We start from the raw sequence: 17,391 nt of genomic DNA, 5'->3' as shown, positions 1-17,391 counted from the left end.
CTCCAGAGATCAGATCCCACAGGACAATCTCTGCCTGAAGGGGAAGGAAAATATCCCACTGTTTTGTAGGATCACATCCACGGTTCAATGCCAGGTTTTTCACTGGTAATACTTGACATCCCTATTTGAGCTATGTGGAAATGACTAGAAGCATTCATGTTACTGTAACTCAGCAACTTACCACTGACATGTTATGCTCTGAACCCCTGCAGCCTTGTGCGTCTTCACTGTGAGTCTTAGTGGACCAAGCAAATACAGCATAATTCCTACTTGAAACAGGTGGACATCATGCGCAAATAGTGAGCCAAGTGGTAACTTCATATAGAAACACAGAATCATGGAAAATACCAAGTTGGAAGGCACCAATAAAGATCATTGAGTCCAACTCCTGGCTCCACATAGAATCACCCAAATAAAACAGTACGGGTGGTATTTGTGAGAGCAGGATGTTTTCTGCCTTTAAATTTTTGCTTCTCGGTTCCTCTCTTAAAGACCCCTCAATGCACTCCTAACTGCAAGAGATATGTCATAGTTTCCATCGCTATGGTATGAACAACCACTCCAGCACTGTTCTTTTTCCTGTTTTACATCCATTTGTATTTAACATTTTCATAGCTCACCACCATACATTTCTTACTTTTGTCTTCACATCAGCTCTCATTTTCTTCTTTGTCTTTCCCACTCTCTCCTCCATAGCTGACTTGTTCTCTCCTATCCCTCTGTAGGGCAATCTATTTCTGAGTTCTTTCTGAGGGCATCCTCTGACTACTGCATTTGCCTTTTCCAAGCAGGCAGTTGAGACTGTCCCATTCTGAGCTGTGCAGTGAAACCTCACAGCAAAGAACATAACTGGGTCATGTCCAGTCTGCTGAGATTCATAGACTGTAATGTGCAAATGGTATAAAATTAACCTGCAGGAGTGATTCTATGAGGTCCATGCTACTGTCTCAGTGTTCAGATCAGAGAGAACTGATCATTCTGAACTGCAAATAAAAGGAAATATAGGACATTTCTGGAAGCCTGAGAAAATTTTCACCTCAATTTCCAACTACCTGCCTATCAAACTCACAAGATCTTGAACAAACAAGGTTCTCTAATGCCATTGATGATTTTCTAGTTTTTTGCTAATTTGCTTATCCTATACATCTGTAATTGCAATGAAGCTTATTAATGATGGCCTGACAAATTGGTGTTATAAGTAGCCAAACAAATAAGACACAAAAACAAAAACCTAAAACAAACAAACAAAAATGAAACCAACACGAGAACTTCTTTTTCCTTTCTTTTTTTCTTTATTTTTTTTTCTTTTTTACTTTCATAAATAGAGAAATGCCATTCTAACAGTTATCAACCAAGAGCAACATCATGGAGTTCTTTAAAACAACAACTCATAAAAGAGGTTCAAAAAATATAAAAATAGAACAGCCTCTGATATGCCCTGTTAGGTTTAAGCATTCTGTAAAACTTTAATGTTGCATAGAAGTAATAAGAAAGGGACAGAACACAACAACAGCAACTTCTAAATCTGTCTTGTATCATTACTTCACTGTTTATAAACATATTTTACACAAAGTGCAAATTAAATCGAGTTATTTTCTCAAGCACCAGTGGATAATAAGGCACTATGTATTTCAGTGTGTCTTTGATGCTAAAGTCATACATTTCTACACATTAAAGCAAGGACCTTGAACACCAGAGACTTACATTCACTGGGTTTCTCATACTGTTATGAAAAAAATTACTACTGGCTTTGTGTCAGTTGCAATACAAACATGCATGTGGCTGTATGCATAAAAGACAATCAGTGATGTGCTCCAATCCACAGCCTGAGCCTTCAAACAAGAGAAGTTCGAAGGATCACCTGTCTTCAAGCCAGATAGCTTATGAAACAAGTCAAAATGATCCCATCATAAACTGTTCAATATCAACTCAGACCTCATGAACAAATTCAAACTTTGTGATCAAATCATAAAATTAACTTGTAATGATGCAGTTCATCAGCCGAAAGCTCAGGGTAAAAACTCTGCTCCTATCCTCATTCTTCCTTTCACCAAATCAGAACTCCTCTCTTTGCAATAGAACAAAGAGATCTGTACATTTTAGAGAGGACCTTTCCTCCTCTTGCTCTTGCTCCTGAAATACTGTCTTTAACAAGGTTCAGATATCTGTACTTCAGATTACTTCTCATTAGAGATTTTTTGCAGCCACCCTTCAGCCTGTGGGAATCCTTACACTCTTCTTAGTTTGGGTCCAGCCCTTGGACCCTAAAGCTTGGAAGTACTCTGTTCAAGCTCGGGAGTGCTCTTGTTTCCTTTTCACTACAAGCAATATTTAGATCAAGGCCTTCCTCCACAGGATTTCATTCATATTGCCTTCCTTAGAGGGTAGACATTTCCAGTACATTATTTACACTGTACTTTTCCCCTAAACCTCTCAACAATAAGTGCCTTTTGATTTGAACAAGATTAGAAGTCTTTTGCAAGTGTGTAAGTGACTGATTAAGTGGTATAAATAAGAGGGACCAGACTCTTCTCAGTGGTGTCCACTGAAGGACAAAGGGCTACCAGGCATAAACCTAAACCCATGAAATTCCACCTGAACTTCAAGAAACACTTTCTCACTGTGAGGGCAGCCAAGCATGTTGCCCAGAAGGGGTTGTCAACTCTCCATCAGTGAAAACAGTTGCTTTCAGCTGGACGTGGTCCTGCACAAACATTTGTAGCTGACCTCACTTGGGAAGGAGGATTGTGTTTGGTGGTCTCAACATATCCCTTCTGACAAAAAGCAATTGTATAAAAGCCTTTCTTCTCCATAATTAAGTGACCTTGTTCAAATGCTCTCTCCTCCACTCTGTAGCTGGATTTCCATTTAACCAGCTATACCTGAAGGCTGCCTCTGAACACCTCTTGCAAGGCTCATTACTCTTTCTCAGCTTCATCTGCCTTTGTACTGCTAGACCACCCTGCTCAATTACATAACTTACAGTTCCTACTTCACTGGCATTTTTTTGCCAATTAACTGTTCATCGACACTTCCAAACCATCAGTAAAATTTAATAAGAACAAGATCTAATTGAGAACATTATATCATCTTGCTATAAGTCTTATACCATGTTGAGAAATGCCTATTCCCCATCTGCTTTCCATCTCTAATTATTAAGATGTTAGGATCTCACATGTGGAACAGCCTTCTTCCCTCACCAGCATTAGTGATATGACATTTTCAAAGTCCTCCTCATTTCATTCAGCCATACTTTGTCAACAGGCTCCAGCAAGCTCAAGAAAGAGGCCCACAGATACTTGCTGATTTTAAGCAGAGGCAATTTTCTTGGGGCAGGAGGGAATAGAACTGCTGTGGAGCAGAGCAATTCTGTTTGCAGGGTTTCAGGCTGACTTCAAAAGGAAGACGGTACAACAAAATGTTTCAATAACTAAGCAAAGCTAGGGAAAAAAAAAAAAAAAGCAGAAGAAGCGTCCTGGGATCCAGGAGCTATTCTGGGTGCATTCTGCATTACAGTAACATTGAATAAAATGGGTAAGAAACATAGGCAATATATAAGACAACACAGGATTCTTATGGCTTCCTACACCTACAGCTATTGTATTAATCCATCTTCTTGTCCTTGACTGTCGTGCTCAGGGCCTTATATTCAAGATTTTCACTTATATATCAAAAACTTGAAAACATACGAGTGCTAGTGAACTGTTGTGCATTTGTTATACATATAAAAAAAAGATGAAGTTCTCTCAGTGCTAAAAGTGAGAAAATGCTTAACAGAGCATTTTATGAGTTTGATGACTAAGATATTTTAATAATAATAAACTCCAGTGAATGTGCAGCTTATTTTTGTGTTTCATTGCACGACCTGCATGATGCTTAAAGATGAGTGGGAGAGCCGCCACAGTTAAAGTGATATGTTGGGGATTTCTGTTTTGAAACTGCAAAGTCGAAAGTTCCACATACATGTACAAAACCTCACATTCGTGTTATATGTGGGTTTCAAGTTTTCCTCATCAACCTGCAAAAACACCTGGAAGATACAGCTGTCAAATTTTATTTAACTAAAACAAAAAAATCAGTTAACAGATGGAATAAAGAAAGTAGCCCAACTGAAATAATATTTGTTTTCAAATACTTCAAAGTCTACTTCAGAAATTACTCATGTGCTTCTGGAACACAGCCATGCAGCAAAATATCTGTAATTGCTGTTCTGCAGATTTGGGCACTCTCTGAGAATTTGCTTATGAGAAATTCCAGATTTCTTAAACTGGCATTATAGTTGTCTACAGCATATGGTTGATTCGGTTGCTTTTCCTGAATAAGTGGGGAAACACATTCTCAGCTTAAAACACAAATACTGCACATCACACATTCTGTTATTCTCCCCAAGTAACGCCAAAGATGTTTCTGGCACAAATACTGGAAAAAAATCAGCTTTCAATTCAGTCACATCATTTAAGCATCTTATCTCTATTTCAAAACACTGCTTCAGTGATCTTTCCTGTTAGGAAGCAGTTAAAAATCACCGAAGAAAGTGATGACAATACACAATCACAATCAAAATGACTAATTATTGACTTGTTTTTGCTGTCGTTTCAAATATGAAGTTCCATAATAGAATGAGGTAAGCTTTCTGGAGGTGATGAAATGCAGAAACTGAAAACTAGTTTTAGTTAGTGGGAAAAAATGCAGGTTCAGCAAATTGTCTCACCTAAGAATATTTATTTTAAATCTTCTGGATTTTTGACATGCTCAAAAAGTGACAGCTTTATTACAAAAGTTGCTGCCATTATATTAAATGCTGGTTAAGAAATCTGAAAAAGAAATACAGCATTAAGACTTGGGTCACCTATCAGACATAAGTGCGTGTATATATATATAGATATGGATTTCTTTTTTCTTTTTTGCAAAGCCATCATTTTTTTTCCTTCCTTTGCAAAGAAAGTGAAAAGGCCAATTACTTGCACTGCTGCAGCCCAGGGGACAAGTTTGCCACCTGCTGACAGCCACCGCTGACTTCAGACATGAAATGTCCTTCAGCATGGAATGTTATTTTAAACACCATACTTTAGTTACACCTGCATCTTGGTAGCAGAATTGCCTCATTTGCAGCAAATTCATTTTTGGTCCTTTACAATTATTTTAGTGTCCTCTTTCATAACTGGTGTAAATTATGCCAAAGTGAAAAACCACCAAGTATAGTAAAAGTTACTGAATGATGTTGACTGTGGATCTGGCAGTGTGTCTGCAATTTGGTCTATAGAAGTAATATCGTCATTACTGCACCACCAAATAAATGAACCCATCTAGTGTGGATCACTGTTATGAGCAGTGACTCCATTTAGGACTTTGATCAGCATTCCTGGTCCTGAAGATACCCACAAGGACCAAAAAAGAAGAAAAGCAGATTTTCATCAACTGTTTTGCTAAGGCGATCCCACTATGAGACTGTCCGTTTTAAAATAAAAATTGTGGTCCAACCCTTGGAAAACAGACAAGATGGCTTTGTATCAGGAAGGAAAACATCTCAGCACTCTGACATCCTTTCCTTTGTAGACTGAATAATGTGCCTGCAGAGTTAACTTCAACAACCCAGCAAGACACAGCCCTTCTTTCCTCCTCTGCTGTCTCCAGAGAGCACTGCTGGAGCCAGGCTTCCTTCTGCAAATTCATACAGTTGCATCCTGCCAGTCTGAGAGCTTTACTTCAACTACCTCACAGTGAAGAGAGTTTTCTGAAATGCCTTTCTCCAGGGCTTCTGGGGCCAGGTGGAGCCTTACAGCGTCTCCTGAGACCTTGTACCCCTCCCCTTGCCCCCCATCATGCACAGACACTGAGCTCTTATCAGGCAGAAAAGGCATGTCTTCAGCTTCACAGCTACTGCTTCTTCTGAAAGGTGAAGTGATAAAAGCTGTAAACCTCAGGAGCTCAATTATGCTGTAGAAAAACAAAAACCAAAACAAAAACAAAACAAAACACCTCAATTTACTGTTTTCTTTGACAAACAAATCTGAAAATACAGCAGGACCAAAGATCCTTCCTCAGGAGAATTTCAGAAACTATTTTGTGTCTTCTGTTTCATGCAGTTTGTTGTAGTACTCAGTTTATCCATTGTTTCAGTGCTGGAATGGTACCGTGTGCAGGCAGACACTTGTTTGCATTGTGCTGATAACTGTTTTCAGATAAGCAGTACAGTAATGACAGCTGTTTTAATTTGTAGTCCAAGTCCCGGAGTAAAATCTTCCAATAAGAAAAGCTTAACATCCACCGACAAATTTAACTTGTGCCCTGATGCATACAAAAATAAATTAACACGCTGAGTCAGAAATATCACTCAGAAGGTTAATCACAACATTATTCTGTGGTTATTAGCCAAAAGTACATCCCTCACTCCTGTCAGTGCCTGTGCTGACGTCAGTTGCGTGCACCAAAAGAACCTGCTGTTAGCACTTCAGCACATGGGGTGATGTGAGGTCTGAACCCTGCAGAGAACAGAACAGGTCTGGTTCATCTGTTCAAGGTGGTGCTGATGGGTCCCTCCTGATACAGGTGCTGCATACAGCCCTGACACCACATTGTCCTTCTGCCCAAGGCTGGAGAGAGTAAGTAGGACCCTCTTCAGCCTGAGATGTCTGGGAGCACCACGTGGAGATGCACAAGGGATGTTAGTGAAATGTGCTTAAAGGTTACAGGTAGTGCTGTGTGACTTGAGATTGCTCTGCATGCTGTGCAGTGATGCCATGCAGAGTTAGCACCAGCAGGGCCCAGCAGCTCAGTGTGATGTAAGCACTACCAGTGCAATGCCACCAGCTCTGTAGCCCTTTTCACCTTGCAAGTCCTGAATCATCGAGCTCTACTCCAGATACGCTGATGCTGGTAAAGACGAATGAGGAAGTGACATGCAGGTAATGTACAGACAAACTGCAGCAATTTTTCTAAGATCTCACTGATCCCAGTTAGGAAGTAGGGTTAAGAAATGCCTTTTGCAGACAGATTGGCCAGCTGCCTCTGCCACGGAAAGCAGGGAATGGTCAAACTTTCTCTGCAGAAAGCTTTTCAAAACTGTTTCTTCCCAGAAGGGTAGTATGGGAAAAAGCTCATACGGTTATGGATATATTCAGTCAAGAGTCAAGTCTCAGATCTGTAGGTAATTATTTGAATTCCAGCCATCCAACCTTAGACTTTCCAGTAACAATTACTAAGTACTCTGGCGTTATGTCTTCAATGAAAAAGAAATAAACTGAGGCTCCGGATAAGAGCAATTTTAAGTCCAAGTGCAGCCCAGAGTTGACTGAAATTAGTTACTCATTAACCTCTGCAGACCTTCTCTGCTTTAAGAAAGAGAAAGAACTCAGGACAGCAAGTGAGAAAATGTTCATAATAATGAAACTGATGACAAAAATAATAACTTCTATCTGTGGATAGAGTTATATATTGACATTCTTTAAAACCACAACAGATACAATGTAGTGTACAATCCAAGTCTCTTTTTATCTGAAACAAATCAAATGGAAATTACCTTCTCTCCTGAAAGAATTTTTCTACTCGCAGCTTTATTGCTTTACAACATCCTTCAGTTTGTATGGCTGAATGAGGAAACAGTAGCAGGGCAAGGAGAAAGTTGTGAAGTGACAAAGCAGCCAGTTGCTGGTACTGAATTGTACTGCTGGGTTAGAGGGAACTCCTTCTGGTATACATTATCAGGCTCCTTACTGTCTCCTGGTTTATGACATAGCTTCGTGAAACAAAAAGCCAGGAATGCTACTAAATCCAGCACTACCTGGTATTGCTACAGCATATAACATGTATGCAGTCATGGAAACGTTGCTTTGATGAAAGCCTAGGAACATTACTGGAAAATAATGCTATAGTGTCACCAAAGTTAGTTCCATAGCAACAACAAATTTGGAGTAGGCGGCAGGTTTTTTTTACCTCAGCAACAGAAGCTGTGGTAGAACATGTAACCAAGAGACTTGATAAGTAAAACTAGTTGTAAAGCTACCTAAAACTATAGTACTTTAGTAACTACTCAGTTTCATTATTCAACACTGCAAGTCCATCTGAAAAGGTAGACATTCGGTGAGTACTTACATCTTTAAGTCTATTTATGTGTTGCTATTTCATTAAAGGCAAGTTACTCTATAGAAAGTAAGCCACTAAGTCTATTAAATAGATTCTATTTAAATGTTTTGGAACCAGCAATAGAAATAATAACTGTGTGAACATATATTCATGCAAAGAAGCTTTTAGTCAATCTTAAGAGGTATGAGGAAAGTTCAAGCCCACATGAGCTGTAGTGACTAAGTGACAGGAATGTCACTCCTTATAAATCCAATAACGTCAGTGCAGGAAGACTTCATTCTCTAATTTACAGGTAGCACTTCGCAGAATCACAGAATCATTGGAGTTCGAAGGCATCCTTAATAGTCACTTAGTCCAACTCTCCTGCAAGGAGAGAATTGTGCAGAGCCCCATCCACCCTGACCCTGAGAATCTCCAGGGGTTGAAGCATCCACCCCCATCTCTGGGTAACTTATGCCAGTCTGTCACCACACTTAATGTAATATAACCCCAGGACATTTCCAGCAGGGCTACACTCCATCCTTTCATCCCCCAGCTTACACTGATAGAAGGGATTGCCACAACCCAAGTGCAAGACCTTGCACTTGGATTTACTGAACCTCAAAATGTTCACCTGGACCAGCCTGTCCAGGTGCCACAGCATTCATATAAACCAAACCAGAAGGGTGGCATCCTCCTCAAGTCTGATATTTCTACGTTTGCCTCCTTGAAAGTATCATAATTTGTGGTACAGTTGTATAACAGGGAACAGTTATGTGCTGTACACAGTTCACTTACAAGGAAATCACTGTCCCTTCTGACACCTGACCCAAGATGTCCGTCGCTATAGAAGAACTAAATTAAAACAGGTTTCTCCTTGTTCCCCTTCCCCTTACTTCATTCTGTTGAGAAATACAGCCAATAATGAAGGAAGAACACTGCCTTTGAGTCACCAACAATTCCTAAGATTTCTCTGTCTTTTTTCCTGAGGCTAATATTCTCCTTATATCTACAGGGCTTGCTCTAAAAAAATCAAATGGGCTAAACAGATTTGGGATATCATTACTTTTATGCAGAGGACACTTCTCAGTAGGCCCCAGTCACTCTGATAGCTTAAGTACCTCCAGTACAGGTAAACCCTCTCATTTTGTGAGAGCATTCACATATGGCAGCTTTTTCTTTTGAAAGGAAAAAGCAGTATTCAGGGTTTTATTTAAGCCTGGGTATCTTAGACAGAGGCAGGTCTATGAGAGCATATAATGCTTAATAAGCACCAATTAAAAACTGAGTATTTCCTGCTGAAACAGTTCCCTACTTAAGCAGCTGCAGAAAAATGCTGTCATGAGCAGTTCTGTATGAGGCACAGAACTCAGGGTATTATTTGATTGGAAATCAGATTCTTCTCCTCTGTGAAATCAAACATTTTGTGTGTGTGTTTGCTTTTTTGACCATCAACAGAGCAGAAAACAAATACTATTATGCTTATTTCCTCACATGCAGAAAAACAACTCACAGAACACTTGGCAAACTGTAGTCAGAAGCCAATTTACATTTATTCTATCAATCTTACAGTGGAGAAACAAAAGAACTTTTTCTTTTTTAACACAAACTATTTTCAGCTTTCAGTAGGCTCTTTCAAACAAGAGATGGCTGGAACTTTTTAAAATTTTTTTGGAAGTTGAACATACAAAACCTTGGTTCTTTATTTCATTTTATTTAGAAGCCTTGTAAAAATTCTTGTAGCTGTGCAACTACTTCTGTATCCACTGTCTCCATAAGCGCATGGAAGCCTTGTTCTCCCAGCAGTTCCTGCTGTGCCTTTAGCTTCTCATAGACGAACTGCTGCAATGACACAGTGTGTACAGGGTCCTTTAGGGCAAGCTGTAGGAAAGGAGAAAAAAATATATATGCAATGAACTTTTAAAAGTACTCTTCAGACACTCATCTCTTCAGTAAGCTAAGCCCAGGAGAGAAATATTTTCTCTGTAATTAATTGAGAAGCAAAATGAAAAATGTCAATTTAAAACTATTGATAGCAACTCTCAAAACATTAATCCAGTCTGCTGCGGGGTCATACCCTTTTGTATGATAAAGTAGTTTCAAAGCTGCTTTGTTGGCAGAGAAGCTACTCATGACTTAAGTCAGAAGTGCGGACAGGCTAGGGACATGGATGTCCCTCAGCCTACAAGGCTGGAAGGAGGTAAGGGCACCTGGAATCACAAAGAAGTAGGATATTGAAATAGATACAAAACTACTGTATACAGATAAACGCTTGCCTCAACATGAAGCATTAATAATGCTGCAAAATCTAAACGCAAAATGTAATGCTAAGTCTCAGAACCCACTGATAAAGGAAACTTCCTGAGCTCAGATTCCCTGCAGAAATGGGCACATGCAGTTTGCACAACTGTGCTTAATTCCTTTTCAGTCTTTTTTCATGGTACGTATGGCACAAGTCACAACAAATTATAACATTATCTTAGCAACCACCCCATAAAAACTTAGAGTGAAAAGCACTGAGGATTTTTGCTATATAAAAGGATAGACTGGAGCCCACTACATTTCAGTAACATTTTTTTAATTTTTTTTTTTTTTCAAATTTCCTTGCTGAGTGGAATCAGAAATAGGAAATAAGGCATTTAATTCTTCTCTTACTAGAAGTTATGGGATGCCATTAGCATCACACAGAGTTTTTATCAAATGGAAATGCAATACAGGAAGCACTCCTTATTCAATAAGCTACCTTATGTAATAAGGTACCTGTTCTGACAAATAGGTTTGAACATGACAAGTCATCAGTAAGAGCACAGATGTCTACAGCCTGAGACCTCATCTCTTCTTCCCTTAACAGAAGCAATCAGAGGTAACTCTCAAATGAGACATGTCATTTTTTACTAACATTAACGGATTAATCCTGTAAAAAAAACAACTTGAAAAAAACTATTATAATGTGTAGTGAGTAATAATAAGTAAAAATAAGTAATTCACACATGCCACAGAGCTGCATTCTTTGAAATAAAAAAGACCGCAGTAGAAGATAAAGAATATATTTTCTGTTTCAGAGTAATAGGAAAAATGGAATATCTGAATTTTAATGAAGAGCGGAAGACATTAAACTTCCAAGACTTACTTATTTACTAAATAATGCCACAGCCAAAACTAGTGAAAATGCTGACTGACACCACCACACGAACATATTGCTTACCACAACGTAAATAACTACGTTTGCCTATTAGTGGTTTATTATGAAAATAAAAACAAAGTATAGCACCTCAAAACATGTACTTATCACAGAAGATAATAACTATTTTATTATTGCCAACTTTCATATTGTAAACCTCATCCTTCCCTCTGTATTCCTACCAATACTGTTGCCTTAGCCTTTGATCCCTCACCATTTGATGCTATTCAGTTATTTTACATTTCAAAGGTAAGATATGATCTTTTCAGCATTAGAATGTGACCCTTCCTTTACTTTTGAAAATGATCTAAGAATGTAAAATGGGCACAGACAATAGCTGGGTTTTTCACAGATTTCAATGGGCCTTGGATTAATCTACAAATTGGTCACAGACCTAAGCATGCAGAATAAAAAATCTACATCCCAAACACTGCAGTAAACATTTTGCAAGTTTTACCTCATAAAACTTGCTCATTTTGCTTACTGCAATGTCAATTATCTATTTACTTTCCTCAGAATACAAAGTCTTGAATTAATCAGTTACTTTCTACCATAGGGTAGAGTAAAAAAGTGATCTGTGACAATGGAGCTCATGAAAATATATATTGAGGGAGCACCAAAAACACCCTTGGACTATATACTACATGCAATGAATCACTCACTATCTATTCACATTTTCCTGGATATATTCACAATTAAAATAAATTACGCTATTATTTGGTAAATGTAGATTTTATGAAATCATAAAATTCTAAAGCACTAGAACGACCTTCAGTAATTATTAGCTAAGCAAAAGAGTGAAGAGAGGAAGCAATGACAGAATAAAGAGAGAGATCGAAGAAAAGCATCCAGACCCTGAACAAACATCAGGAGGTGATACTTCACAAGGACCACAATAATTTTTCCTCATATTTGTGGCCTTGCAAAATCTTATTATCTTCAAAGAGAGAATCCCATTTATCTTTTCAGTATCATCTTATAAGGTTTAAACTTTTGAGCCTTGCCATACAAGCTTCTGATTCAGCATTAGAACACAAAAGAGGATATAAACCTCTTGCAGGAATAAAACAGAACAAGAGACAGAAAGCTTTCTTAAATCAACTGCAGATTCCCTTTAGGTGGTTTCTCATCTTCCTTTTTTCACTTCAACTATTTATTCCCACCTTTGTTTCTCCAGAGGTATCTGTTACTGATTGTTGTTCTGAACATCACATAAATTGTGCGTGCTGGTGCTGATACAGAGAGGAAGAAGATTCCAGTGCAGGTGGATGGAAGTGGTCTCAGGTGTTCTATTTTTAATCCATTTTTTTCAAATCAAAACCTATTGGTGCTCTTAAAGCCCAGTGTCAAAAACAACCACTGCTAGCAACCTATCCAAATGATCTGTATCACTTGTGCTGCTGAAACCAGGGCAATTTGAACTAAGCAGAAGTTTTCACAAATGCAAAGTTATCCAGAAGAATGTATACTGAGTGCTATCATCTGGGATTCAGAATAAATCTCCAGCAGATTATCTCACCAACTAGCCTTTATTTTCTTTAATAGCTACGAGAAATTGCAGAGAACAGAGAACGAACAGACTAAAAATTTATAGTAGCTGGAAATGCGACAGAGAAAGGTCAAGACTGAGATGGATTGGGAATAATCAGCTACTTAAGGCAACGAGATAAGTAAAATGAGCCTTTCGTAACAGAGGCCTGAAAGGAGCAAGGATTTTCTAATACAAACCTAGAAAACATGTACACAGATAGGCCTAGATTAAGAGATTACAGCAGCTTCCTCTGCATTCATTTTCAGGTATGACAACATGTTCTGTGTAAAACTTAAAAGGAACAAAGGCTGACAGCATGTTCAAGTCGCACATTAAAGATCAGCAGATGGAAAGTCACAAGCAGTTCCTTCAAGAGAAAAGGAAAGCAAGCGGTAATGCTCAAGGAAAATGTCTTTTGTATATAAAATATAACATGACTCATGTCATTACAGGTTATGGACCCTCACTGCCAAAGCACAGCCACTTCTCTTTAATCACTGACAAAAACAGTTAAATTACCCAACTGGTCAGTGACTTCATAGTAAATGTGATCCCAGAATTTCACCTTCACTAGGATACTCACTATACTGTATCATTTAGGATGAAAGAATGATACTAGCCACAGAATAACAAGCTCTTCATTCTTCCCATGTATCTGCATTCACGGTAGCCCATATTAAAGCTACCACGTCAAAACTACCAAACACATGCCCAAACTATTGAAGTCTACCTGTAAATATAAAATTAAGAGGAACTCACTAAAAGAGTTAGCCAAAAGAATATACATCGTTTCAGTATTTTCAAAGAACACTAAGAACACAAAAGGAATGTAACTTCAAATTCATTTCTTTAAAATCTGATTACCAAAACCAATGCATACACGTCTATTTAAATCTATATTCACAGATATTAGTCAAGTGAGCCTAGAGATCTCTCAATAAACATATCCCCATCCATGCATATTATTCTGACATGTGACATACAACATCTATATCTCATATATATTTGTACAGATATGATATCTGTAGCTAAGTAGGTATCCCTCTAAACAAGATGGATGTGTACCTCAAGAAACACCAAAAGCACTAAGGATGAACACCATCATTCTGAAATAAGCACACTAATTCACTTAAACCTGTAAGACGGAAGAATACCAAATTTAACCAAGTCCAGAGATACTGTCAAGCAAAATTGAATTACGGAAATATATAATACATTTTCTTTAAATATGGCATTGCAAGATGCCAGGAATTTCTTGTAAGACACCACTGATAGCTGAAGTGTGTGTAAGACATTCTGCTGTTTGTTATAAAAGGATCTGTTTATTAATCACTATTTAAAAGAAAGACAAAAAAACGAACAAACCAAAGGCAGACAACAGTTTAACAAAATGAGGTATGTCAGAAAGAGTAACTGCACAACAGGGCTACATACATCTGCTCTATCAACCTGCTCAACATTCTGCAATTACCCAATACCAAGATCAGACTGGTTTATTCTACAGCATTTGTGCTCTGCAGTTTTCTGTGCAAGTGAGGAATAAATTTCCCTGAACTCTTACAAAACTGTTTCAGTTGTGAACCATCCACAGATCGGGTCAGATGCACAAACTGTGGAGAGGTCCACAGAGTCCTCTACAGTAGAAAAATGTTTTATTCAGGCATACAGCTCTTCAAGCAAAGCACACAGTTCAGTATAATAAGAGTCTGTCTTAAATTTGGGAAACTTGATCAGCCTCAACGTTTTGCAAAGATTTACCCTCCTGTGTTTTTCAAGAAACCCTCTTTGCCATGTTCAGATCCTGTGCCGAGATTATATTTATTCTGATAACATCTTCTATAACTCAAAAGGAATGCAGAAGTATCGATGCTGTGGCTACAAAGTCTGTCTGTCATCAGAGCCTTTTCTTTCTTTTGATTCATGAGGTGAATTCAAGAAACAATAAATGAACCAGGTCTAAAGGCAAAGAATTTTGTCTGGGATGAGCACATTACCCATTTAGTTCTATAACTGAGTAACATTTAAAGCTTACCAATTTTTTCCTTTTGTCTTGTTCTGTGGGAGGCTCCTCATCTTCTGTAACTTTGGGTTCTTCAAAATGAGACAGCAGCAGGCAGCTAAGAATGGGAATAAAAATAGCTTGACTACACACTGTCATTAAAAGTTACTTTAAAGCATTACTAAAAACACAGGATGCCATCAATTATATATACTTTGTTCTTAATTGAGAATAGGAACTACACTTCATGGGGAAATAGCTATCCTGAAACGATGACATGGGTAAATTAAAACTTATGTCTTTAGGGATTAATGCAGGCTGAAAAGGTTCTCCAGCAAAGCCATGCAGCAGTCATCGGACTTCCAAATAAGTATGAAGAAATCAGTTTGTTGTTTGTGAATTTTTGCAAAGTTGTTTGAACATCAGAAGTTTTGAACTATTAATCTCAGTCTTATATTTTTGTTTGTAGCACTGCAAGAAAAAGGGCTTCAGGCTTGCTTTCAAAAACCACTGTCCAACTCAGACTCACTGCGCGCATACAGATACTTCATTAAGTTTCTAATGTACATGTATTTGGGGTCAGCTTATGCTCAAGCCACTGCTATCATTTCATTTGTACTGTTTTCCTTGTGCATATTTACCCTTGTTTCATCCTTCACAGTCTGCAGCTCTATATTGCTTCAGCCTTAACTTTCCTGTACTAAACACACCTGTTCTTTTAATCTTCAGCCTGAAGTAGTTGACAATTATGATAATCAGTGGCATACACAATCAGTCTTTTTTTCTGTCCCTGTTCAAGCTTAAATACACTCTTTAATGTGAAGACAGACAATAGCACACGCTGCTCCAGATGTCTTCTTTATTTACTTTCAAATTACTTCAAAATTTTTTAACATGAATGTCAAATCCTTTTGAACAATTTACATGGCATCTGTTCACATAAATATGTCCTTACTTCAGTGAGCCTGTATCTTGTAAAGCTAAAGTGGTGTCCAGAGTCTGGAATGCATAATGACAAGTTCTATTGGTATTCAAGCTTAAAGCGCAAAATTAAACATGACAAGGTTTTGTTACTTTCCAAGACTGTTAGAAAGTAGCACGTTTAGAAAGAGCAGGGATTTTACTGTGTTGATTCTGATAGAAATCAAAGCACAGCATCAAAGCATATTCTCAGTCTTTGCAGTTATATCTTCTACACTGATAAACAGAGCAAAATGCTGAGAGTGGGTCAGCCAGAATTCTGCAAGAAGTTCATCAGCATAGTTCAGGCTTAGTGTGTGTGGACCATTGTGAGCAACCCATCTGTTTTAAGGGGAGATGAAATTAAAGCATGCATGTGGACTATATCAGCTGGCTTCAGGGCCTCAAATGATCCCCTTAAGCATTTAATAATTATTTCAGGTATAGTCCATTTTGTCACCAGGAAATTATCTGAAAATCAGAAAATGTTTGATTTTTTGCACACATGTCTGTAGGGATATCCCGCAGAACACTTACAGTTGTTATTTTTGCCTTACTGCTCTTCATTCTAAAACTACATAATCATTACAGAAGAAAACAACGTTACAGTCTCTGTCCTAAACACCCCTCATTCAGTGTTTTTGACTTCTCCAGATTTTCTGTAACACCACTAGCTAGCAGAGGACAAATGAGTGTAGTGCTGGTGGCAGTGCATTCTGAGCAGCCCAGAGTCTTGCCACCATAAACAAACCCTTCTCCCAGTTCAGAAAATTGCCTTTTCAGATATGCTTCATAGTGGCTGGTACATCAGGTGGAACACTGACTGGCAAAAACTGCCTGAAGAGTAGATTTCCAAGTATCTTCACACCACAGAGAGCTGAGTACACTGGGTATGTTCATTGTACATCATACACTTAGGGAATGATCTTAGTTGATCTTAGACGTCACATTCAAGGAAACTCTGGGCTCAAGTGAACAAAAAGCAAAGCTAAGAACATTCATATTTTGTCACCATTTAATAGATGTTCTGAATGATATAAAATCATAAATATATAAAATAAAAAATTAATTTCCATCTTACACTGCTCCCCAATCTCACAGTGTATTCTTAGGACCAAAAGTTTCCAATCTTGCTATAATACCACCAATCACAAGAACTGACTCCTATTAGCACATCTCAACCACCGATGGAGTTTTCCTGTCAAAACACTAACACACACGTATTCAAAACTCTTACTATTGTAAAACCCCAAAATCATTTTTCACTTACTCTTTGTAAGTTCCTGTTTCAGGATCTTCAGTCATAACATCATACAGACCTTCCAGCGTAACATGGATGATACCACAAAATTTATCTTGGATAACACTGGAAAAGAAAAGTGTCTTGGCTTAAGTAACTGAACAGGGAATTTGTTCTATAACTGTAAGGCACATTTACCAGTAGTGTTTTCACTGCTCACCACCTAGCTGAGCATGCTATCAAGCAGCTAATTCCAACTATTTATTATTATTAGGTAAGGGACCTAAAGTTAGCAGACTCACAATTGAAGCATTTTTATTAGAATGAATTGTCCCGTGTCACTGAAAATTTAGAAAGGCCAGAGCACTTGTTTCTGCTTCTAACACATTCACATATTTTCTAACATTACTATTTGATGC

General features: G+C 38.1%; 1 protein-coding gene across 10 annotated transcripts in view; it reads right to left on the bottom strand.

Moving 5' to 3' along the window:
* Window positions 1-9,590: 9,590 nt before the first annotated feature.
* The window catches only part of IPO11 (importin 11), a 63,709-nt gene continuing 55,908 nt past the window's right edge, over window positions 9,591-17,391 (bottom strand). For 9 of the 10 annotated variants that reach the window (XR_014939291.1, XM_085528586.1, XM_085528588.1 and 6 more), the window contains 3 exons: window positions 17,003-17,098; window positions 14,806-14,890; window positions 9,591-9,942 (listed from right to left, as the gene is read on the bottom strand). Coding sequence is in view for 8 of the 10 variants with exons in the window: in XM_085528586.1 (XP_085384712.1) it covers window positions 9,778-9,942; window positions 14,806-14,890; window positions 17,003-17,098 (346 nt within the window). In the remaining 2 variants the exon portion in view is untranslated. The remainder of the gene's footprint in view (window positions 9,943-14,805; window positions 14,891-17,002; window positions 17,099-17,391) is intronic. The other variant, XR_014939292.1, reaches the window with a different exon arrangement.

The sequence above is a fragment of the Coturnix japonica genome, chromosome Z, assembly GCF_054131305.1.
Source record: "Coturnix japonica strain WE chromosome Z, WE-NBRP24, whole genome shotgun sequence".
Classification (NCBI taxonomy): Eukaryota; Metazoa; Chordata; class Aves; order Galliformes; family Phasianidae; genus Coturnix; species Coturnix japonica.
Note: the sequence above shows the minus strand (reverse complement) of the source record. Positions and strands in the feature narration are given on the sequence as shown.